General features: G+C 40.5%; 1 protein-coding gene across 3 annotated transcripts; it reads left to right on the forward strand.

Annotated features, from left to right (window-relative positions):
* Positions 1–596: 596 nt before the first annotated feature.
* Positions 597–26,475, forward strand: LOC100698717 (homeobox protein engrailed-2b). 3 transcript variants are annotated; one of them, XM_025900659.1, is made up of 5 exons: positions 612–629; positions 1,257–1,339; positions 14,789–15,136; positions 19,408–20,499; positions 22,305–26,475. In XM_025900659.1, exons 4-5 carry the CDS (start codon positions 20,022–20,024, stop codon positions 22,619–22,621), a joined length of 795 nt encoding a protein of 264 aa, XP_025756444.1. In that variant the 5' UTR covers positions 612–629; positions 1,257–1,339; positions 14,789–15,136; positions 19,408–20,021; the 3' UTR covers positions 22,622–26,475. The 3 variants fall into 3 exon arrangements, with proteins under 3 accessions (XP_019201031.1, XP_025756444.1, XP_019201034.1); XM_019345486.2 differs by lacking the exon at positions 1,257–1,339 and having other exon boundaries at positions 597–728; XM_019345489.2 differs by lacking the exons at positions 612–629; positions 1,257–1,339 and adding an exon at positions 13,266–13,333.

Raw genomic sequence — 26,475 nt, forward strand, 5'->3', positions numbered from 1 at the left:
AATATGAATTACATCTGACATAATCACATACATGACATAGCATGATTAATAGTACATTTCCCTTTTTTTAGGAAATGACCTGTATGTATCTGTATGAAATCAATAAAAGAATCAAATACTGCATTATCTTTAGTTACATTGATAATATTTATTTATGGAAAAACAGTGGAGAAATATCGCTGTTGCTTCGTATAAATGAAGCGGACATACCTGAGTGGCCGCGATCTAATCCTGTTTACATGAAGTAAGCCTGCTCCCAAGCAGGTTTACGCCTACGGATCTGTTGCTATGGCAGCAAGTCCCGGATGAGCTTCGGAGAACCGAACGATCCAAGATCACGCGAAATCGTCAACAATCAAATCCAGCTAACTTAGCGAGGTACGAAGAACAGGCCCCAGCTCCAGTTATAAAGCAAGCAAAACAAAACCCCATTGTATACTCCAAAGGTGAAAACCACAGAGATGATAGCTAACCATAATTCAAGGAGAACCCCATTCCCCCCTGCATGGTCACAACAGATGGTTAAGTCCAATTTATTGGCTTCTGCATTTAAACCAGCTCCACCCTCAGCCTCCTCTTTCGGCGGTTGGCATAAACTGGTGTGCGACTGGACTGGAATGGCAACACAGGTAGAAGACGATGATGACATGGATTTAGGAGATTGGACGCCGGTTCATAGTGGGAAAGGGGCAAGGAGAGGGAGAAGAGGAAGAGAGGATGAAAGTATGGTAGGAACTAAGGGCAGCAAACGAAGTTTGGAAAGGAATAGTTTGGATGACGGGAGTGTAATTCGGAAAAGGATTGTCAGAGAAGAGTTTAAAATAATATTGAAATTTAGGCCGGAGGATGAAGGGGTGCAACTTAGCCCAATAGTTTTGTCAAGAGAGCTGAAAAAGATGTTTGGAGAGGTAACATTAGCTAAAGTACTTAGAGATGAAAATTTGTTGATAACCGTTAATACGGAAGAACAGAAAAATAAAGTGTTAAATACTGAGAGCATCTGCAAAAAGACAGTGAGAGAGGGAAAGGTGTTGGGGGAGTTTAAAGTGGTGCGAGGAGTAATCACAGGCATCCCAATAGAGGAAGATTTAGAAAAAATTAGACGCAGTATTTCTGGCGGTGAGGTCAGCAGGATCAAAAGACAGCAGGATGAGAACGGTCAATGGGGAAAGAGTTGACAGTGTGACTGTAATGCTGGAATTCCAAGAACCAGTACTTCCTGGGAGAGTAAGGCCGTATATTCCCCCTCCTCTCAGATGTTATAAATGCCAGAGGTATGGGCACGTCGCAGCGGTGTGCAAGGGGAACCAGAGGTGCCCAAGTGTGGGGGTGAACACAGGTATGATGAATGTGACAGTGTACAGGATAAATGTTGTAACTGTGATGGGCAACACAGGGTGACATACGGGGGATGTGCAGTTTGGAATTCCAGCTGTGGAAATAGAGCAAGTCAAACCAGTACAAAACATAAGTTATGCAGAAGCTGTCAAAAAAAGTGAACAAGGCAAAAGATAGTAAAGGACCGGTTCAACAATCTTCAACAGCTGACCGACGACAGCTTGACGAAACCCATTAAGAATCTTAGAAAGAAACCACATATTATCTGTATTCAGGAAACCTGGCTCAGACCAAGTTTGGATTTTGTTATTAAAGGGTGTGAGAGCATTTGGAGGGATAGAAGGGAGGGTAGAGGGGGAGGGTGTGTTATATTTATGAAACAATGAGTTTAGTATAGAGTGTTGGGAGAAGATTCACAGCTGGAGTATATTGTAGTTGAAACTTGGACAAAAAATGGAAGCATAAGCGTAGTAAATTTTTTTCGAAGAACTTGGGCAGCACTGGGGGGGGGGGGGGGGGGGGGAGGAGGAGTAATTTTGTGTGGGGATTTCAATGCTCATAGCACATTATGGGGAGATTACAATGACCAAAATGGAGCAGTAATTGAAGAATTAATGGAAGTTAAAAACTTGGTGTGCCTAAATGATGGAAGCAGGACAAGGATCAATAGTAGGGACAGAATCATCAATTGATCTCACATTAGTGTCAGATTCTTTGGCGGGTGTTTGTTCATGGCGAGTAGTTAAAGAGACAATGGTGGGGACCATTATCCGGTACAGATAGAACTGAATGTAGAGAGGTATGGTACAGGGGGAGTACACAAATGGTGTTTTGGATCTGCAGATTGGGAGAGGTTTGAACATGTTAGTGATCTGGAGATGCAGCAAATTGATATGAATGTTAGTGTTGATGATCTAAATTCATCTGTGTGTGGTGCAATTCTGGTAGCAGGAAACCAGACTATAAAGCTGAAAGGAGGCAGAAACAGGAAGATTGTAACCTGGTGGACAAAGGAATGTGATGCAGCAATTAGGTGCAGGAATAAAGCTTTTAGGATGTTAAAAAGGAATCAGAATTATCAGAATTTTGTTGAATATAAAACATAACAAGCTATCGTGAGAAGAACCATTAAAACTGCAAAGAGGGACAGTTGGAGGAGCTTTTGTAATTCTGTGGGGAGAGAGACAAACATTGGTAAGGTGTGGTCAATGATCAGAAGGAGGAATGGCATTACAAGTAAATATGGGTATCCAGTATTAAGTGAAGGGGAAGTCACAGCGGTGAAAGAAGAAGACAAGGCAGATATACTGGCAAAAGCTTTTGTTAAAATCCATAGCTCAAGTAATATTAGTGAAGAAGGTCAAAGGGGAAGGGAAATTACACTAGCAGAGAACAGCGAGATACTGCAGCAAGTTGACGACACAAATGATTAATTGAATATGCCATTTACAAAGACAGAATTCAAACGGTCACTTAGGAAATGTAAACTTTCAGCACCTGGGAAGGATCAGATTTATTACATAATGATAAGTCACTTGAGAGACTCAGCTGAAGACATTTTATTAGAACTGTATAATAGAGTTTGGGAGGGAGGGAAGTTGCCACAAAGCTGGAAGGAGGCAGTGATTATACCGATACGTAAACCAGGGAAGGATGATACAAAGCCAGGAAACTACAGACCAATAGCTTTAACACCCAACATCTGCAAAATAATGGAGAGAATGATAAATGAAAGATTAGTGTTTTATGTAGAAAAGAGAGGATATTTGGCTCAGTATCAGAGTGGCTTTAGAGGAGGGGGGTACAATGGATCCAGCGTTATGTTTAGAACATGAGATAAGGAAGGCCCAAGTGAATAAGGAGAGTGTGCTGGCGGGCTTTTTTGATATAGAGAAAGCATATGATATGATGTGGAGGGAAGGTCTATTAATTAAAATTAGGGAAATTAGTATAAATGGTCGAATGTTCAGATGGATTAGGAATTTTTTGGAAGGAAGACTGGTAAGGATTGGGAGGAGGTATTCGGAGAGTTTGCCAATAGAAAATGGAACACCACAAGGAAGTATAGTTAGCCCGTTATTATTTTCATTGCTGATAAATGATGTGTTTAAGAACATAGAGGGTGGGATGGGGTTTTCACTTTTTGCAGACGATGGGGCAATGTGGGCCAAGGAAGAAGGTCAGATCTTTTGGTAAAGAAAGTACAAGGGGCAAATAGAACAGTGGTCATATAAATGGGGGTTTAAATTCTAAGTTGATAAGACTAAAATAATGTTTTTTACAAGGAAAAGAAGAATTGGAAAGGGTAAAACAATTTAAATTTTTGGGGTTGTGGTTTGATGAAAGGGTGACATGGACTATACATATTCAGAAAATAATAGACAAATGCAAGAAAGTGTTAAATATAATGAGGTGCTTAGTGGGAATTGACTGGGGCGCTGATAGGAACTCTTTAACAGCTATATATACTGGGTTAATTAGATCAGTATTGGACTATGGGTGTATAGTATATAATTTTGCTGCTGGAACAAGTCTTCGTAAGTTAGATAGTAAGACTTTGCTCAGGTGCATTCAAAACAACATCTGCAGCAGCAGGTAGAAATGGGAAAAATGCCATTAGAAATAAGAAGAGAACAACTGATACTGAATAACAAAAACTATTTTCCAACCATGCTGGGGAAATAAGAAAAGTGAATTGAAGAGCTTTGGGTGGACAGTGGGACAGAAAGCAGCTGACCTTAATCTGGACAAGATCAACATAAGTCAAACAGTACCATTGCCTACAATACCACCATGTATGCTCCCTGATGCAGTAGTAGAAAAAGAACAAGGAGAGGGGTTTTATCTGAAATTCACATACAGCGTGGGAATATATTAATCAGTATTATAGTTATGTCAAAATCTACACAGATGCATCAAAGAATACAGCCAACCAAAGCGGGATAGCATTTATTGTTCCTGAGTTTAATATCAAGGTCGGGAAAAGGATCAGTGACGATTTATCAGTGTACACAGGAGAAATGGTTTCAATATTGTTAGCTGTCCAGTGGACTGAAGAAACCAGACCACTAAGATCTGTGATACGCTCGGACTCGAACTCATCACTGGCTGGTTTGCAAGGCAATCACTCAGAATGCAGACCTGACATTCTGATAGAGATCCAGCAAACATTATTCAGAACTGTTATGATGGGGCTTATGGTCACATTCTTATGAGTATCAGCAGAAATGAAACAGCAGATAGGACAGCAAAAGAAGCAACAAGGAGACCAATGATGGATATGGTTATTAGTGTTAGTAGGACAGAGATCAAGAGTAGAATACGATACAAAATGAAGGAAAGGTGGCAAAAGCAATGGGAGGAAGAGAGGAAAGGCCGATGGTTTTACAAAATCCAAAGGAAAGTAGGAGAAATGAGATGTACAGGAAGAAACAGGAGAGAGGAGACGGTTGTATCTCGACTTAGATTCGGACACACTGGTTTGAATAGCACATTACTTTTAATAGGAAAACACTGTACAGGGGAGTGTGACTGCAGTAGGGAACAGGAAACAATAGAACGTTTTGTTGCATTGTCAAAGTATGATGTTGAAAGAAGACACCTCAAAAAGAACAGAAACTAATTAATATAGCATATACCCATATTACCATAACAAACAATACAAAACAGATTCTATGCCATCATTTGGACTGTAGCTTACTGCTGTCATGTATTACAAACCAACTCAAAATTTTGAATTGGTAAACTTATAATCACTGGAGCTTTACAGCACAATATAAAAATAAGACAGAAAGGTAAACACAAGTATTACCTGAGTATTTCAGTTGTGTGGTTGCATGTAGCCATCACAGAGCGTCTCACACATGTCTGTTCCTGGGATAACGTTGAAAGAAGTGTATAAATGAAAGTCGCAGGATTGCCCTGGCGGGCAATTGCATAGACGCCCACTGTGTATGCTGTTGCTTCCATGCAAATAGCGTTGGAACTCACTATTCTATGTGTTACTTCATAAGAGATTTTTTCTAACATTCTCCCACAAAAAAAACTACATCCAGAAGAATAGAATCAACTTTCAGGGATTTCTTTACTTGGATGCAGACATCAAGATAACAGGTGATTACCTCATTACCTGTTCAGTTTTGTGTTATGTTCACAAAACTAAACATAAAACACATGAGACAAGAGACTATCAAAATAAAACTGGAACTAACATATACACTGAGACCCAGACTAAGACATGCAAACTTGATACATAGACAGGAGTTAAACAAACACAAAAAAAGAATAGAGGGAACAGAAAGAGGAAACCAGACAACTACAGAGACATGAAAGAAAGACAAGGCAGACTGGCATTATTCAGGTATGTAAAAACGAGTACTAAAGTAAAATATTAAATACAAATAAATAATTCAATTCGATTTTATTTATACAGTGCCAAATCACAACAACAGTCGCCTTAAGGTGCTTTATATTGTAAGGTAGATCCTACAATAATACATTCAGCGAAAAAACCCAACAATCATATGACCCCCTATGAGCAAGCACTTTGGCGACAGTGGGAAGGAAAAACTCCCTTTTAACAGGAAGAAACCTCCGGCAGAACCAGGCTCAGGGAGGGGCGGGGCCATCTGCTGCGACCGGTTGGGGTGAGAGAAGGAAGACAGGATAAAGACATGCTGTGGAAGAGAGACAGAGATTAATAACAGATATGTTTCAATGCAGAGAGGTCTATTAACACATAATAGCTGTGTCCAAATTCATGGGCTGCATTCTCCTGAGGACCCGGCCTTCGCGGTCTACGTGGGCCGGGTCCTCAGAAGGTCGGGTAGGCCGGAAGTAAACAGCTGTGAAATTGGACGGTCTAGCCTTCTGATTAGCGTCACCGCTGTCTCGGTGGAGTTTAATAAACTCGGCCGTCTGCTCCTTGCTATCTAAATTATAACAGGACACTGGCGTAAACTCTCGACCAGCTCACACTTTTGTTTAATTGGTTTTCTGTTTGACGTTTATTCAGCTGTGTGAAAACCAAGGAGGAACCCACCCGGGGGATTAATAAAGTTTTATTTTATCTAATCTAATCTAATAACTTTAATCTCAGCCAAACCGATTTACTCACGAACAAATAAAACACTGAAAAAAGCCAAACAATATCATTTTTAGGTTGTCTAAGTGACTTATATATTACGTTTAACCTGAGTAGTGAAAGTCCGCGGTGATCTGAAAATGATGTGCCGGGAGTTGTGCCATTCTCGGCGGCTTCAGTGACCCTCGAGCTCTCGGCTAGCTATCGAGCTGGTGGGTAACAGACGTCTCCGAAAACGTCGAAGCACTTTTGCAAATATGCGATACCTTGATAAACCAAGCAGATATTTGAAGTTTACACAGCTACATTCTCGCCTGAAAATATGTTAAAAGTTTATTTTGTGACCCCGAAAGATTAATAAAAGTAATTTTAAAACTTAGTAGCAGCCGCCATTGCCGGAAACTGGAGTTTGGCTGGGCCGCGCTATGAATTCTGGGATATGGTGGGCCACGAAGGACACAACCGACCCACCCTTCAAATTCGGGGAAAAGGAGGACGCATTTGTCGGCTGCATTCGGAGGAGTCTATGAATTTGGACAGCCTTTGGCGCGTCGCTGTGACGTAATCGGTCTACAAATGCGGCCTCAGGAGGATGCAGCCCATGAATTTGGACACAGCTAGTGAGTGAGAAAGGTGACTGGAAAGGAAATGCATCATGGGAAACCCCCTTAACAGTCCACAAATAATAACCACAATATTAAAGAAATATTGGATATATTCAAGAACAGTTATTTAAACCTGTTCTGGACAACAACGTTATCCTCAATATTTATTGAAAATGACATCATCAACAATTTTGTTGATGTGGTCAATAGTTTTAGTGTTAGACCAAGTCTGGAATGAAAACTTAAGAACAATAAGAAAGATTAACAATTCAATGTTCCTTACAGCAGTGGAGGACAAATTGATAACTAATACTGCAAATAAATGCAGGTCCATCCACAAAACATCCAAATATTACTCCAAGATTCCTCAAGGTGTTGCTGGAGAGCAAGGTAATGGCATCCAGACTAAGTACAAATAACCTGTTTTATCTGAATTGAGAAACAGGAAAGTAGAGGTCATATCTAGGTCTTTAAGACATTCTTCCGGTTTAACAACTTGGTGTGTATTATCTGGGTTCATGGATAGAAAAAGCGAGGGATCATCTGCATAGCAGTGAAAATGTATGCTATGCTTTCAATTGATACTGACTAGAGGAAGCGTGTATAATGTAAACAGAATTGGTCCTTACTTGGAATGCTGTGGAACTCCATAATTAACCTTAGTGTGTGTATAGGACTCCTCATTTACATGGACAATTTGGAGTCGATTAGATATTAGATGTTTTCCTCCAGCGAAAAGGTGAAAACCACTGCTGGCAAAAAAAAAAAAGGCTCATCTCACATCTGCCAAAAAACATTGTGATGATTCCTGAGACTTTTAGGGAAATATTCTGTGGACTTGTGGACTGTGGATAAAAGTTCAACTTTTTGGAAGGTTTAACTCAATTCAATTCAATTCAATTCAATTCTAATATAGTGCCAAATCACAACAACAGTTGCCTCAAGGCGCTTTATATTTCAAGGGAAAGACTGTACAATAATACAAAGAAAACAAAGAAGCTCCAACCATCATATGACCTCCTATGAGCAAGTGTTTTAGCGAAAGTGGGAAGGAAAAACTCCCTTTTAACAGGAAGAAACATCCAGCTAGGACAATGTTCCCAAACACACCAGCAAGTCCACCTCTGAATGACTCCAAAATCCAAAATGAAGGTTCTGAAATGGCCTAGTCAAAGTTGAGACTTAGAACAGACTGACATGCTCTTGCATAACCGTAAACAGGCAGTCATGCTTGAAAGCAATTACTTTTTCAAATAGGGCCAACTAGCTTATTTGTCTTTGTATAATATAATATGAAAGAAAAATGTAAAAAAGAAATCAGCGAGGGGGCAAATAAGTTTTCACCATACTGTAATAGCTTTTAGTCCAACAGCTGCAGCTCTGGCTAGATTTTAACCAGACCCTGGCTGTTTTCCTAAATGTGCTTTAAACTGGGAGTCCCAGAAGTCTGTGTAATTTGTGTCTTAGAGTGCAGTTTATGCAGAGAAAGTTTTGTAGTATCTAATTCTGTGAATTTAATCTGATATGTACCCAGTTTAAATCCAGGTGTAAAATTATTTAAAGAGTGTAGAGGTTGTTGATGAAGATATGGGAACCTAAGTGCCAGATTTATTTATTTTCTAATATTTTAATAATAAAATTGCAAATTCTTGGCCAAATCTTAGAAACAAGTGTGATTTGTAAGTCCTTCGTCATGAGGATAATATTTTAGGCTCTTTATCATAATAAAAAGCCATAACAATTGCTGTGAAGTTAGGCTAATGACCTAAACTGAATATGAGATATACATGTTTCATTCCAAATTTTCTCACTCAAGCATTTGTAACAACTTACACATGTTTTGTTGTATGCCATTCTGGTGATCATATGATTTAAAAGTACCTCTGTGTACTGTGGACCATGTCAGTCAGTGTTGGCAGCTGACATGTTGAGAAGTGGGCCTGTACTCTGTCACAACCACCATTCGAAACCTTGTGCTTTCCTACTGAAGGATGTGTAATTCTGATTTTCCACGATGTCATTCCGTCTTCAGTTTGCTCCTCTGCTGATCAGTTACTTCATTCATTAGTAGGTGCCTAAGCAGCTGTCAAGTACAAACGCTCAAGTAGTTCTATTGGTTTGCAGACACACATGCTGCATGGTGAATCACGGATGCATCAGTGCTAAGAAACCTTGACAAACTGAGTCGCAACCAATTCAGGGCAATAATTAGAGGCAGCTACATTAATGATGTAGAATTTTGCCTTTTGACCTTGCTGCTACAAAATGTAGACATTACTTTAGACACACCGCCTGTCATTACACGATGCTGGTTTCAGGTTTTACTCCCACCCGTCACCTTCAGTTCTGATCAAACTGAAACACAGCAATGGGAACAGTGACTGGATGAGCCATTTGACAGCTGCATTATTGCTTATCACCTGAGGATCATACACAGTCAAGCCCATAATTATTCATACCCCTGGCAAATTTTGTCTTAAAGCTACTTTTATTCAACCAGCAAGTTTTGTTTGTTTTTTTATACAGGAAATGATGCAGGCATCTTCCAAAAGATAACAAGACAAGAGGCATCATTGTGTGAATTTTTTTTTTTTAGCTTTTATTTGCATTTGAGCAAAAAACCTGAATATGTTCTCTGGAACATATTCAGGTTCTTCAGAATGTTGCAGCAAAGCTTTTGACTAAATCTTCTCAGTGCTCTCATGTCACACTGTTGCTGATCCAGTTGTACTGTCTCCCCATTGAATTCATGAATAGTACATGGCAATTCACTGTAATTTTAAGACAATACATAGAAGAGTATGGCCATTGTGATGGCTGGAGGTTACATCAGATGATCGAGAACACACTTCTCTCAACTCCATCATTCCTCACTGAGAATTCTTTTTCCTAACCAGCAACTGTCTTCATCTAGAATAATTCAGAAACAAAATTCCACTCAAGAGCGGTTAATGACCACGCTCCTGTCTCTTTTAAGCTTCATGACAAACTTAAACAAAAATAATCCACCTGATGGCGTTTTAAAACATTTCTGCTAACTTCAATCATTTTTTCAAGAGGGAGTAGACATCGTCCATAGATATAAGCTATTTTCCAAATGCCTGCCCAGTCTTACTCTAGGAAAGCTGTTTTAATGGGCAGGATCATTTTATGCTCATCCTACCAAAAGAAGAAAGACACAGAATTTAAAAATATTTTGCAAGAGAAAATAAAATCACTAGAAATAATCTATGCAACCTGAAATTATTCTAAGTGATTTAGGAAAATGTGCTAAAGGCACAATTTCTTCTACAGCACCTGAGACATGACAAATTTGAATACAATAACAAACCTCGTAAATATCTGACAAAACAAAGAAAAAACTACAATCCCAATAATCAAGGACTCAGCAGGGAAGCCTTTGCCTAATTCTACATATATATACATATATATATTAGAATTGTATTTTGTATATGTAGAAGTGATATGTAGTTTTATATTAACTTAAACACCTCTTAAAAGATAAGAGGTATTCAAAGATATTCAAAGATATTCATCAGTACTACATTTTTCCTAAATTAACACAAGCTAGGATGTTAGATAAACCAATCTTCAAATTTCCAAAAACCCAAATCTCAAGGAAGTCTAGAAGCACCAAACATCATCTAGCTAATCAACTAAGTGACTAACTAAACAGCCTTATTAAATGGTTGAGTAACACTCAGTCTGATTCATTCTGGTTGCAAACTCAATAAGCACTATGCCAAGACATACTTTTTTCAGACCTCCCATTTATCAGTCAGACAATTAAGAAACACCGCTCTTTTCACAGCTTATCCGTAACATCAGCTCTTGTCAGCATGTTGGAAAACATGACAGATTACCAACTCGACAGCTTCCCTGTCTTCACTCCCAAATTTGGAATAACTCAGACTTCATGATCAACAATAAAACATAAGACTTCACATCTTGGAAAATCAAAAGAAGTTGCACATCTTCTACGTGTTATTCAAAATAAAAATTGTATTAATTTTCATAATGTAATCCCAATTTTTGGCATTGATGCTTCACAATTTTGTCCTGTTTCTTGGTCACAGTATTGTCAGTTCATTGTAATTTTATGAGTGTTTTGGTATTATTAGAATTAAGGTTTAACTAGTTAGTACTGAGTTCATTCTTACTATGTCTCTGAGCTTGCTTACAATGAGTTTAGTTTGTTGTCTATTAGGCTCCCCTTGTGTCTTTGTCAGCAGAGGGACACAGGCAGGAATCAAACTTGTGACTCTCCATTCCAAATGCATGTAGTCTTACCACTACCCTATCCAGCTGCTTTACCTATGGAATCTTCGATACCCAACATCCACATTGACGGCAAAACCACTAGTAGCTCAGTGTTCCAACATTCGAAAGAAGGGACTGCTCTCACTGCTAGAGATTGACGAGGTACAACACGAATACTACCGGCAAGGGGGAGCCAGGACGCCAGGTCAGGGGGGAGATATCATCACCCCCATGCGAGATTGGTTACCAAGCCCCAAGTGCGATAGAAGAAGGATCGTTGAGTGCGAGAGGAACTGACCTGAAAGATAGGATCATGGAGAAGCTTGAAACCTGGATCTCCCGTAGCCGGTTACCAAGACTATGTGCAGTACCCTCAGAAGATCTACTAGATGATGTTAATGCGCCACTAGGGATGATACCTACAGCCACCATTACCGAGACTAACAAGCTGATCTACACCACGGCAGCAGTGATCAGTGAGATGCTTGGCTACAAGTTGAACAGCCAAAAGGAGCAATACCCTACTTGGAGAAGGAGACTAGAGGCTAAGATCAAGGTAGCACGGAGGGAGGTTAGCCAAATTTTGGAGCTGCAGAAAGGTGCAACAAAGTAGGTGCCTAAGAAGTACAGCAAGGTGTCCATACCTGAGGCCTTGGAAACTGCCAAGCAACGACTCACAGCCTTGGCCAGCCGCTTGAGGAGGTACACCAGAGAGACCAAAGGCAGGAGAGTAAACCAGCTGTTCTCCACAGAACCAGCCAAGGTGTACTCTCAGTGGCAAGGGAACAATATGAGAACAGCACCACCAAGGCTGGAGACAGAGCAATACTGGAAGAGCATATGGGAGAAGGACGCAACCAATAACAGCAATGCTAAGTGGCTAGTGGATCTGAGGGCAGACCACAGCAACCTCCCTGAACAGGGTCCAGTAACCATCACAGTGGCAGACATCCATGAAAGGGTCTCCAGTATGAAGAGTTGGACAGCACCAGGCCCCGACATGGTTCACGCCTACTGGCTGAAGAAGCTGACTGCACTCCACGAGTGTCTGGCAGCACAAATAAACCACCTAGGTGGGGGAACCTAAAACTGGTTGTAATGGCTCAGCATGGGGAAAAGAATAATAACTCACAATCATTTCTATGGAGAGCTCCAGTAGATTTTCTTAATGTACAGGCTGTGATCAGCTGATCAGATGTACACAACTGGTTGAATGCAGTTGTTTTATGAGTTGCTCTGGGGATTTCCATCCTCTATATTTATACTGTCTTTTTTCTAGATGGTATAAAGGTGGTATGAAGGTGGAATTCAGTCAGTGGATCTAAGTATCATCAAGTAAAATTCTGAGGGGGTTAGGGTTAGGGAGTTAGGCTAACCCTACCCTAACCCATTCAGACAGAGAAATATTCTGTATTTTTCTGGATTGATGGAATATCTTTCATCTTTCATACTATTGTAGCAAACTTTGATAAAAATGTGTACAAACCTAACAAAGTGCTGCCATTTTTTTCCCCACAATAATAAACAGATTGATTAATCCGCCTTGGTGTGCCCTAGGAAAAGCTGAGGGAGGTGGATCTGTACGGGCATCTATGCATAGAGTGCTGCTCCCACAATCCGGACCTAGATATAAGGAGATGGATGGTTCAGAATAAATTTAAATTGTTTTAAACATAGAGAAATGTTATTAATCTGTTTTCTTGCAGTGAGCTCAATGAGAACACTGATACCAGTCTTGTGTCTTTTTGTTAAGTGAAGCTGTATCAGTTAAAGTGAAACACCTGGCGTGTTACTGTGTAGTTGTATGGAAAGTCTCAAGAAAGAAAAAAAAATCACCAATCTTTAACTCTAACTTAGTAATGAACTAAAGATAGGTATAATTCCTCTGAAAGGCTTACTCTGAGACTTGTGCAGCATAATTGGAAAACTCTAAAACCAGTTTTAATGTTTAACACTGTTGCCTCACAGCAAGAAAATTTGGGGTTCACTCTAACCTGGGGCCTTTCTGTGTGGAGTCTGAATCACTCTGTCACACATTGCCAGGAAGGTTTGTTTTTTCTTTCCCTTAATAATAAACAGCCTCATTTAGAAACTGCATTTTGTGTTTACTTGTGTTATCTTTGTCTAATATTTAAATTTGTGTGATGATCTGAAACATGCAAGTGTGACAAACATTCAAAAAAAGAAGAAATCAGGAAGGGGGCAAACACTTTTTCCCACTGCTGTACCTGTGTGAAGGAAATGTAGACCTCTCATGTGTTGTAAAGGAGACTCATATCCATCCAGACCTCCTCTATCCACTTTGTATTCTCTGTAGATTAAATGTTGTCAGACCATAATGGAGAAACAGTACATTTTAATATAATGATGTTAATTGAAAAAGAGAAAATGACCTCTAAGATCCAAAGAAGAGAGAAAGAAGCAAGAGATTGTCTAATAGAAAACTTCCCCAGGGTTTTACAGAAAGTGGTACTTACTGCCACCTAGATTCAATCAGCAGAATCAGATTAAAGATATGGAGTAACACAGTTTTAATTAGGGCATTTTCAAGTATGATATTTTGTTGGAATAATAATTGCCTTTGAGTGATGTTTGGTAGAAAGCTGACAGAATGTGGACAGAAATGGTTGTTCATCGGTCAAGGTCATATCACAAATGTGCAGCGGTTCTCTTTTTGTTCTTTCATTGTGAGGTAAATGTCTTGCATTAAAGCCTTCTGCTTCACTGTCATTAATAATTCAATTCCACTTTCAATTCAATTTTATTTATTTAAGTGGTCATGGCAGAGGACCACCCCTCCCTGAGCCTGGTTCTGCTGGGGTTTCTTCCTGTTAAAAGCAAGTTTTTGCCCTCCCACTTTTTGGGGTTTTTGGGGTGGCTGTAGCTCAGGTGGCAGAGCAAGTCGCCTACTAATCGGAAGGTTGGTGGTTCAATCCTGCCTGCCCCAGTCTCCGTGGGCAAGATACTACCCCAAGATGCTCTCTGATGCATTCATTAGAGTATGAATGCATGTGAATGTTGGATAGAAAGCGCATAGAAAAACATGCTTGTGTGAATGAGACAAGTTCTGTAGAGTAGAAAGTGATCTATAAGAACTACTCCATTTACCACTATCCCCAGCTGCTTGCTCTAGGGGGTCATCTGATAGTTGGAGTTTACTCTGTGTTATTGTAGAAGGTCTTTAGCTTACAATATAAAACACCTTAAGGCAACTGTTTTTGTGATGTGGTGCTATATAAATAAATTAGAATTGAACTGAACTGAAGAGTGACTAATTTCACTACACGTTAATGAGTTTAATGAGGTTCCCTCTGCACTTCTTTAGTCATTTCCTAAAGTCTGAAGTCTTTTCTGTTATACTCTGCCACATAAGATAAGGAATATATGTGTGAGGAACTCTGGATTCACACAGGCAAAACTTTCTCCTTGTCCTTTAGAACACATTAACAATAGGTAGATGTTTCAGCTCATGCTTTTGTCCCTGGTTTGTGTCTTTCCACAGAACTCAGTGTGTGCTGCGTGCTTTTTCTTCTGCAGAGGAGCCCTTAAAATTAAAAGAGCAACAGAGCAAGACCATCCTTTGTCAGTCAGCACTGCTGTGAACTCATGCAGGACCAAGCAACTGTCTAAGATGCCAAGCTCCCCTAGAGCTCAGGAGGCCCATCAGTCTGGCCTGTGGGCTTCTTTCACACTGGTTTTATCCATGGCACAATGATCAGGAGGATTAAAGTGGTAAATGATAGCAAAAAGCCTGCTCACAGCTTTTGAGGATGCTGTCAGAGGCCAAAGGGGAAGACACAGAGCTAAGTAGAGCTGGACGAGCTGAGCGGAGGATGAGGAGAGTGTCCAGGTATGGCTCTTATTCTTCAAAAGGAGGCTGAAGATTTCTGGCTTTCTCTGTTTCTGACCTTTAATAGGAAAATGATTATTACACTATGTGTTGTCCTGATGACTGCTGAGTCATTTGTATCAAACACATTCTTGCCTCGCCTAAGTGCCTTTTAAATTGTATTATTATTTTATTCCACAATAAAAAGTGTGGTTTACAGGGAAACAGGGGCTTGAATCTCAGCTAAAACTGTGTAAGTAATATTGTCTGCATCCAGGATGCAGATAAATACAAACCCACTGAGCCATTAGACAAAGATGCAGGCTCTTATTTAAAGCAGACCTCTTCAGGTAAATGCATTTAAAAAACAGATTTGACTTTTGAATGATTTTATTTTTGTGTTCTAAAAATCACATAAATCCAGCATTATTTATGCTACCTTTGAGCTACATATACACTGTACTGAAGCCATAAACAGTAGTTTGGGCATGTAGGTTATGTCCATTGCTGTGGGAGTCAGATCTGCAGTGACAAAGAAATACATGTGAATTTTATTTTCTTTTTTTGCCAAAAGATCATCAGAATTCCATAACTTCCCACTCTAAGTGCAGTTTGCTACACTTAACAGCTCTGTGACATGTCATCTGATACATGAACGATTTTTCTGCTCTGTGGGGCTAACAAAAGTAAATCTCAGAACATGGACTGTGCTTAAATCTCAGCCAGCATGCAGCATCCTAGAAAGATTGAAGTTTTCACAGTGAGGAGTGTTTTTCAAAGCCCAGTGTGACCAATTTAGCTTCACATCAGTTGGAGCAGTTGCTGAATTTGTTGATATGTTGTCCTTTCTTTTTTTAGTTGTGATGCATTTACTAATGTTAATATTCACGTCTCAGCCTTGCCTTTGTAATTCTCATCTTCGGCGTTCAGTAAGTAGGAAGAATGGCCAGAGAGCTTCTGACGATGACTTGATGCTTTAATGGTTTATTTCATATTTGTTTAAAAACGGTTTTTGTCCAAAAATCAAGAAATCCACAATTCGGTGTGATCTGTGACAGATATCAGTGACATCATAACACCCTGTACATGCTAGACTGAAACAAAAGCTTTGAGCTTTTCTGCCTCATGATAATGGACGTCACAGTTCAGCTAGCTTTTTCATTCCCAGCTAGCGATAAGTTATAGTCAAAGTGTGAGTGATTATTGTAGCCCACCACCACCACCCTCCACCACCTACTTAAAAAAAAAAAAAAAGCGGCTAGGGAGGAATCGGAAGTGTCCTCTAACCTTAGAGCTCCCCTCACTCCTTTCCCCCCTCCAGGAGGCTTTTGAAAAGGCAGACAAGAAGCCGATGGTCCTGACTGACCTCTGCTTTGTCTTCTGGCTCATCTGGGCACAAACACAGTTTCATAAAGCCTGCCGCTCAACTTTAAGAAATCCAAAAGCTGGGACAGATAAATTATTGTAGAAATGCTGCTGCTGATCAGTGAGATGGACCAGTTTAGCTGGTATTTTATTTTTGATATTAGAGCTCTGATTCCCACACACTTATCAAAGTTCTTTAGCTTTTGCCTGGCATTAGTTTGTATCTTTTATTTAAAAAATCTGGGGATCTGAGGTGAAACAAGGAGTTTTTGAGGCTGGGATATGTATCAAGGAGTCCTTGTACTCACCAACGGATCACAGATAAAGAATGAAGGGGAAAAAATAATACCACAAACTTTATGCTCATATTTTACAAGCATTCAATTTCCACTTGTGATTTAATATCACTCCAGGGAAAATTCCAAATAGTACATTATAACTTGGAGTTTGCAGGATTGTTATCCAATATTTTGTACATTATATTGGTATACAAAACAGAGGGATATTAGAAATATTCCAATTCAAATGATACCACTTATTATGAACTCAGTGATAAAACAGGATTCTGTCTATCAAAAAATTAATCAAATGAAAAAAACAAAAACAAAGGCACCACTGATCAGTGCAAGATTCTGAAACGCATATGATTTTTACCTCTTTGCATGTTTATGTGTGAGGTCATCAGGGTGACGTCTTTAAGTCGTCATAGATGAGGCTCAAGACACTGGAGTAAAGCTGCCAGCAGGTGACTATCAGACAGAGCTCTGTCCACAGGAAACTGATTCATTTCTGTATTCAATAACATCTGTTTATGTTAACAAGATGCCGAATTTGTTCCAGACGGCAACGAAAATATGATAACTCATAACTATCTATAGAAAACGGGTTAGTGCATTTTTAATGGGAGCAGAAATGACATCAAAAGCAGAGTCAAACCCTGTTACACTGTAACTCAGTCTGTTAACATGTTTCAAATATGAAAACACAAAGTTAAAGAATAGAAACACAGCGACCTGCAGGTGTCTGTGTGTGTGACTAACCTCATGTGACCAACGCTAAAAGCCCAGCATGCTCTACTCTCCGCCCAGCTAACTGAGGCCTCTTACTTCACTACGTCATATCCCGCACTGAGTTTAATGTTTTTATTTCAACTGAAGACAGAAAATTATTACTTTGACTACTCAAGACCATTGCTTCACAAGACCTTTGAAGAAATCAGTACATAATTAAAAAAGAATTTCTCACGTGTTGTAAAATTCCCACAGTGCACTTGGATTCTGTGTCAGTCCTGCTCACCTTATTAAGCTGCTAAATATTCGAACTGCGTGTGACTACAGCGCATGTGCGTGTGTCCGCGTTCACATTTCTCGCTTTCAACTTTTCTTCAGTGGATCACTTTCTCACTTCCACCTTATTTGTTCCTTTATTGTATTAAGCTACAATTTCTCTTTCTTTCTTTTTGAACCAACTTTCGCACACTAGAAAATTCCTGTAGCAGTTGGATCGGAATGAACTGAGCGTGCTTCCAATCGCTTTGTAATTACTTTGAAATATGCTTACATTTAAATCAGTGAAAACACAGACTCATCGGACTGTCAGAGATTATTGATGAATGATCGCAGCTATAGTGCTGGCTTTACATTAGAACTCCGTGTGTTTGGTCATGTTTATGAACTGGGAGCTCTTCTGCTGAATAGCACGTGGATATTAAAGTTAGTGACAGTATGTATTGATGTATTTATATGAGTGACTTTTACACGCTTTATTCCACTACATTGTTGAAAATTTCAACAAAATGAGCCCCGCTCCCACAGGGCACAGAGACATGCGTCCCTGCACGACTTTGCGCGTATATTTACGCAGGATGGCAAAACAGAAAAGACTAATGGATCGGAACAGTAAAAAATCGCTTGGGAATATTTTTCCAAAGACTTGAAAAAGAAACACAAAAAAACAACCTTTTTGGTTCCATTTCACTGAAAAATATCCCAAAGATGAAAATATATCCCTATATTCTGTTTTACTGTATCTTCACCCAGGTGGGAGGAAGATCGGCCCTCAGGCCCCTTTAAACAATGTTATGCGGGGGTAAAGTACGCACCATGAACAAGAAACTATCATAAAACACACACACACACACACACACACACACACACACACACACACACACACAATTGAGGTATTAAAGCTTGCTGTAAAGGCACATTTTATCATTAATTTATTATTATTATTATTATTGTTGTTGTTAATAATAATGATAATAATAATAATAATAATGATAATAATAATAATAATAATAATAATAATATCATTCAGGCAGTCAGAATGCGGACTGTCTCTCGGACCTCCAACACCGCCGGCAGCCCCACAGGCCTACCCAACCCCGACCCACGCTTTGGTCCCGGTAATCGGTGTTAAGCTGTTTGTGTTTAGGTGTTGATGCTAACCTGTGCTGCATTCAGGCTCTGTGAGAGGAGCTAAAATGAGCCCGCGAGTCACCAAAACTTTGCGCGGCATTTCCATTACAGGTCATGGCAGTGAGCAGTCGGCCTTCAGCCGGTTAGGATTCTGTAGGATATTGCAAATGAATTATTTTTTCCAAGATGACAGCCAAAGAGGTGTGCTCATAACCTTTTGAGAGCAAACAGCCGGCCCCGCTCATCACTATGTGTGAGCAGGAAACTAACCCAGTCAGTGGAAGCCTAGCCTCTCGATCCGTCGTGGAAATGGAGCTGCTGAGCTCCGTGTTTTCCATTGGGATGTTTGATCTGAATTGGTAGCGCGTGGAAGATCAAAGCTTTCTTTCTTCGTGTCTGTCCACGTTATCTGTTTGTCTTGTAGTTGTTATGAGATAATAAGGAGGTGTGTGGAACTGAAATAATGTCATCACCAATTTCTGAGTATTGTTTCTGCTATTGTGTCTCCAGAGGTCAAACGGAACCTGCAAACATTCAGAGAAGTGGAATTTTCCGCTGGAGCCTGAATGCACCGTAAAGTGACTGAGTGGATTGGATTAATTTGCGCCTCCCGGGAATTCCGGAACCTCACATGACACCAACTCTCTGTCTCTATTGGTCGGAGGCACGTGTCTGAACGATCCGTAGTACAACGTCATCGCAGTGTCTCGCAGCCAATCAGAAATGAAAACCAAAAATCAGTAGTGAAAGTATTTGAGCGGCGTCTTGATGAGCGCACTTGGAGCTGCTGGAGCGTCAGTAATTGTGTGCAGGGAGCAAGAAAATCAAAAGAGTGATTTAACAAAGCAAACAAACGAAATGGAGTTTTATGAGATTCAAAGTGACGCAGGTGAGCTGCAGGTCGAGGAGTGAGGAGCACAAACTGAAGCATGTTTTTTTTTTTTCCTTTGTCATATTCCCCACAGGAGTGTTTGCACAGAAAACAATACAAACTACTGCGCCACGCTCCAACTCGCTCTTCTCGCTGCGGCGACAAATATAGATATTAACTGATAATAAAGTGATATTGGAGTCACTACGCTGTGGAAGGGAGCAGGTGCTGAAGCTGGTCAGGCTTCATCAGAATGGAAAGAAATGCTCGCCGAGACCCAGAGCGCCCACGGGACTCCGGGGAGCAGTCCAACCGGGCCATCCTGCCCCTCTTGCAGCCACCTGGCAACCAACAGTCTCACAGGATCACTAACTTTTACATCGACAACATTTTAAGGCCGGACTTCGGCCTGAAGAGGAAGGATGGAGCTCCGGATCGGCAGGGAGACGCTCTTGGAGTGCTCATACAAAGAGAGGAGCTGACAGGGAGAAAGCCTCCCAAAAGTGCTAACCCTCGGCAGGGTGGAGCCGGAGGCAAAGAAGAGGAGAACCCGGGAGAGAATGAAGACCAGCATCCGGACACTGACGCCAGGAGGCCCGGCGTGGTGGCCCGTGATGTGGCGGCTAATGACCGCTGCCGCAGCCCTCAGGCCAGCACTGCCACAGCGGCCAAGCCGATGCTGTGGCCAGCTTGGGTGTATTGTACTCGCTACTCGGACCGTCCGTCATCAGGTTAGTAAAAACATTCCTCATCCAGGTCCAGTTCATGAAAAGCAAAAGAAGGGAAAGACAGCTCCTCTTTGCAATTCAGAGTCACTTTGAAGGGTGAATTTCAGGAAGGAGCCAAAAAGCTGCTATTGCATCATTTTCTCAGCAGCTGCCGAAGTAATGGCCTCTACCCCCCACCTTCATATAATATACTCATCACTTGTAACAACTCATCATTAAATCAGCACAACTGATGTTAGAGTCATAATTTCATACTTTAAACCTGAAATGACAGGAGCAGTCTGAGCACAGATTTTACATGAATTTAGACGCATATTGGAAACTCGTTTCTATTCTGTACATAATTCAATCTGAATTTAGCTTTAAAATAAAGACAAAATCCACGAGACGGCTAGAAAGTGCTCTGAAAAAACGACGAAATTAAACATGAGTCGAAAGTAAAGTTAAATGATATTGAAGTGAAGTAAAACCAAGTTAACGCCATTGTTCCCCAGTCGTCTTTGTTAATATTCTATTAGCATATTTTTGACAATGGGGTAGTCTAAAAAGTGAAGGCTGTGTATCTAAAGTCTGTCGGTTCAATCTAAAATGCTTAAGAACACAGTTTCAAAGTTAATTTAATTTTATCTCACTTGTAATAATAATAATAATAATGATAATGATAATAATAATAATAAGAAGAAACCCCACATTTGCGTAGTAAATGTTTGCAAATGGAGCATTTCCCTCACGTTATGGTACATCGCGGTGAAGCCTATTTCCAGCCTGTCCCCCTCCCTCTGGGAGTTTTTAGGATCTAAAGTGGAAGTTTGCAGCGGGCTCGGCTCATTCAGTCAGCGGATGCGTGGAAACTTGGACTTTTCCTTTGTCACCATGTAGACTCAGTCAGCTGCTAAAACGATGCTACAGCACAGCAGCCGAGCACAGGAAGAGACCGTAGTCATGTATCGAAGACACGTTTGGAAGAGTTTTTATTTTTTTTATTTTTATTTATTCATAACAAAAATATTTATTTATTTATTTATTTATTTAAATCGATGAATCGAAAGAAAAAAAGCGTTCATCGAGTTCATGGAAAGCCTCCCTCGCATGATTCCGTTCCCGCACCGGTCCGGTTACCTGAACCCCGGCGCACGTTACAGCGTCCCGATGCACGTCAGAGTGGTCGCAGGCCTTCAGCGCAGCTGCTTCATGTGCACCTGTACTGATGGGCTGCTGCAGGTATGCCTACTGTCTTTTACACTGAGTTCAATCATTTCTCATGGATGGTCCACCTGATCCCACCACGGCAGAAACACCTCAATGTCAGTGCAGAGACAAAAGAAAAGTACTTTTAAAAAATAGAGTTCCTATGTTACAGAGAAGGAAAGAGGCGCCCAACGCCCCCATCCTTCCTCATCTCCAAACCCCACCCCCATCTGCACCCTCTCCTCCTCCAGCATTAAGCTGTGCTTAATGCCCAGTGTGGTCCATTTCATCCAGTTGGATGGAATTAAAGGTTGTGACCAATGTGTCCTTTAAAATAAGATTAGACTTACTAAAAACTAATCAACTTGATTAGCCCCATGTCGGTGACTTTCTTCTTCAGTCCGGATCTAAACAGCTTTGTCAGGAGGTCACGTGAGCCCTGGCCGTGAGGATAAATTTGGCTAATTTGGCGCAAATGTGAACAGAGACGTTTTCCACTCATAACTGAACCCGTTTCATTTTGTAAGTACAGCCGAGGTGTAAGAATATGACGTGTGAAAAGTCCACAGTACTGACTCTAACCACTCCCTGTCATTTGTTTCACTCCCGCTCCACTTCAGGGCCCAGATCTCGCAAACCAAAGAAAGCGCCGACCCCGAGTAAAGAGGACAAACGGCCCCGGACGGCCTTCACCGCGGAGCAGCTCCAGCGGTTAAAAACAGAGTTCCAGAACAACCGCTACCTGACCGAACAACGGAGGCAGAGCCTGGCCCGGGACCTCGGTCTCAACGAGTCTCAGATCAAAATCTGGTTTCAGAACAAGCGTGCCAAAATCAAGAAGGCCTCCGGGAATAAAAACTCTCTGGCGCTGCATCTCATGGCGCAGGGACTGTACAACCACTCGACAGCCAAGGACGCCAAGTCGGACAGCGACTAGAGGATGACAGTTGACTCTCTGAACATGCAATAAAATCACCAGCATTCATATTTCAATTCAACACACAGACACACAGCCACAATAACGTGACATTTGTCAGTCTTCTCTCTCTCCCTGTTTGTGAGAGAGATATTATGGGTGTATACTGTGTACTCAGGGCTGTAGATATGACGAGGCCCAGCTCAAGTCAAGATGGAGCCGCATTCATGTCACAGCCAAAATCTCCACCGTTTTCTCTCGTTGGAGCCTAAAACCGCGACCAATGTGGCATTCAGGGTCCAACGGAAATATCTGCGGACGACTGCGAACAAATAATATTAATGCTGCTCTGTTAAAATTGACCGAGAAGACATATAATAAATTTCAGTCTCATCGAAGTATGGGATAAAATATCTTTAGGTAGAATCAAAATAAATAAATAAACGACTTTAAGAACTACTTTTAAAACAGTTAAGTGTACTCCGCAGCTTGAATTAGTTTAAAGTCGCTGGCAGACCTCTGTTACTGTGACCTGGCTGCAGGCTGGGGATTCCACTCAGATGGAAACCCGGAACAAACAGGGTCAGAGGTGTTCGGACAACAGCTGAGGAGCCATGTTCCTGGTTTAGTAGGTGACAGCGTCATGTGACACATCCTACCTGCGTGCCTGCTACACTTCATCGTGCCCACATGAGATTTCGAATCGTGGATTTAAAAAAAAATAAAAATTAACAAACCATGTGTAACAGTGATCGCGCTGCAGTGTGGCCTAACTGCCCGCACAGAAAAAGCAGAGCCGATAGAACTTTGATATTGTGGGCCTGCAGAGGAGGAAAATGGCCCCAACTGCAGCCGAAACCACGACGGGCTCGAGAGAAGGTGATCACGCGATCAAGCATCACGCGCACTGCAGCCCCGTCTGAAAACTCTGAGCTAATATCCAAAGATTTCTTTCTGTTGCATTCCGGGAACTGTGGCGTGGACAAACGGTCAGCTGTGTTCTCCCTGTCTTACTGTACTTTCTGACCACGGTGCTCATTTTCTTCAGCGCCTCTTGCTTCCTCTTTGCTCTTGCTTTGTCATGCCGATACGGAATGTGAGAACTCATGCTATGTCTGGAATTAAAGGTGTGCTTTAAATCTGGTGACCAGTGTTTAGTAGCAAAATTGCTCTCAGATATCAGCCAGTAGATGCACACCAAAATGAACACAACCCGTTTTGAATTTTCTGATTTTAGCGATTATTATTATTATTATTATTATTATTATTATTATTATTATTATTATTATTATTTTAACTTTCTCCCGAAAGCCAACGACATTTCGAAAAATAAACTATCGCCTTAAAAAGCCAGTAGACCATAGTTAAAATTTCCATTCATATCAAACCGCATCATCCTGTGGCAGGCCTCCACGCAACCCGAGAATGTTCAAGAACACACTTCCTGTTGTTGTTAACGAAGATACTTTGTACTCTTATTTTTAAATGCAATAAACATTCAGCCGCGCGCTGGTGTTTACATAACTTATTTTTCCTGCAATAATTTTTCTGTTTGAACACCTTTGCCGACTCCGAACCAAATCGTATTGTTACGATGCAGTGAATGTTTGGACTTCTTTCTTATTTTATGTTAAAGCCTCAGTCATATTTTCTGGGATTGAGTTAGGCACCTGGAAAAGTTTCTGCCTTAAAGTATTACGGTGTTAAAAGAGCGGCTGTTTTCTATGTGGCAAATGGGATTTTTTCAAATCGATATTTTTAAAGATGAAATATTAGTGTTTTTCCCTCTCATCCGAGGCTTTCTTTTATATACAACATGTAAATAATTTATATTATAATGGTGTCATTGTAAATAAACGACAACAATGCAGACTTGACTTTTAAGATATTTTTATTTTACAACACGAAATTCATCAAAAAGACAAAAGAAAAAAAAACGAAGGAAAAAACTAACTTTTAAAAAATGAAATGTGTTGATACTGATTAGGATGACATAATGAGAGAGCAACAGGGAGGACACCTGCGGTCTGCACACAAAGTTACACGCTCAACACGTCTGCACCTCTAGTCAAAACCTGGGTGTTCATTTCGTAAAATGTTTGCATTTTACCGTAATCTGCTCCACTTACTACATTGGTCCTGTTCAGGCTCTGAATGTCAGCCACAGCATGTCAGATAGAATCATCGCCAAAAGCTCTTTATCACAATCTCGATTTTAGCTGATAGTTGTGGTCCACTTTTATTACAAAGAGCACATTAAACGAAAAAAAAGCTAATCTGAAGAAGTTATTTTTCTGTTCCTTTAAAACGTATCTCCAGGATTGGTGTTTTCCAGACAAACCTTCTAAACCTCCTAAAAATGTATTGTTTTAATTTTGAGTTTGTTGACCCGATGATTGCAAGCTTTTCACACAACAGCCCTCAGTAGAATGACATAACATTTAAGGCCATGGGCTAGGGTCAGGATAACAATTTAGAGGGCAGAGGGGTGTCTTCATCATGGAGAGATTTAATATTTGTAAATTCATTTGAGACTTTTATTTTAAAATAAAAAACAGTTCCATATTTGACATAACCCATATGGAGCACGCTCCATGTAGTTGGAAATAAACTATACATAATTAGCCTAGGCATTTTTGGGATACAAAATCAGCCCATGTGACAGAACAGTTTCAAAAACTCTCATCTCCAATCACATCATTGTGATTGATATTGTAGCCCTTATGACATTAAACTAATGGAAATCATGAACACACCCAAGAAACTATTCATCACGCATATATCATTTTATTTACAGACACACACACACACACACATAAAGAAATCATTTACACTCAGTTTCCTTATTTCAGTTGTGACCACGTGTGACAGAATGCAACGAAGCGTGTTCACCATGAACATGATTTCAAATTCCCTCAGCTGCAGTTTGGGAAGGAAGGGGACAGCAGTAACTGAGACATGCAGTCACTTCCAAAACCCTCTTGCCTTTCTATTTGGTGCCTGACAACACTAAACAGTGACATATCTGCCAGGCTTGCACGCAAAACTTAACGTGGGAAAATCTGAACCAGATTAGTTGACCATCTTTATTCTTTGATCTTCAGGACCGCTGCATAGCTGCATGTACATGGTTTCCCTCACATCTTCATTATAATGTGTAATTCAGGATAATTTGCAATTTGCACACCAACAATATTTGAAATTCAATTTAAAATAAGAGCAGAAGAGACTGACAAGAGACAGAGGAATGATATGAGAATAAAAAGGTCATTATTTCAGCTAAAACAAATCATTGAGTTATGGATTGTCCTTTTGCAAGACACACACTGAAAAATAAGCCAGTCTCAAATAAGGAGCGTAATTCTGAATAATACCTGTTGTTAATTTGAGTTTTCATTCACAAGAAAATGATTCCAGAGATTTTTCATTTCAATCCATATCTAAGTATTAGGTATCAGTAGAAACCAAGCGTTCCTGTGTTGTACAAATTAGGGTAAACCAGTAGAAAAGCAACAGCCAAAATTATCTGCAAATTCAGAGCACTTCTTCCTGTTCTCAACTGGTCCACCAGCCAAAGAGTACACTGATAGCATCACTGAAATCTTACAAACATGTTTATGTCTGAGGGCAGTTTACCTGAACATCGGTGCATGGTAAGAAAAATCAAACAGAGAAGCAGAATAAAATGTGGAGAGCAGAGGGAGATCCATTAACCAAAAGCCAGAGATTTGTCTGAGATGCGTTCACTGGCAGCAGCAGCAACAGTGACCTGGGGTTTTTGAATGGCTGCAGAAGCCCTCATCTACATTTCCTTTCTTAGCTGGCTTGTATGTGGAAGTAACGCCCAACGGTCTCTGACTTGATGAGCAGAGCTA

Source organism: Oreochromis niloticus, linkage group LG18 (genome assembly GCF_001858045.2).
Source record: "Oreochromis niloticus isolate F11D_XX linkage group LG18, O_niloticus_UMD_NMBU, whole genome shotgun sequence".
In the NCBI taxonomy this organism is placed as follows: Eukaryota; Metazoa; Chordata; class Actinopteri; order Cichliformes; family Cichlidae; genus Oreochromis; species Oreochromis niloticus.

What these genes read in the sequence shown, in the direction of transcription:
- LOC100698717 (XM_019345486.2), top strand. Translation starts at nt 20,022, where the DNA reads ATGGAAAGAAATGCTCGCCGAGACCCAGAGCGCCCACGGGACTCCGGG. An exon ending in CTCGGACCGTCCGTCATCAG is followed by an intron (nt 20,500 to 22,304) that starts GTTAGTAAAAAC and finishes GCTCCACTTCAG; the next exon opens with GGCCCAGATCTCGCAAACCA.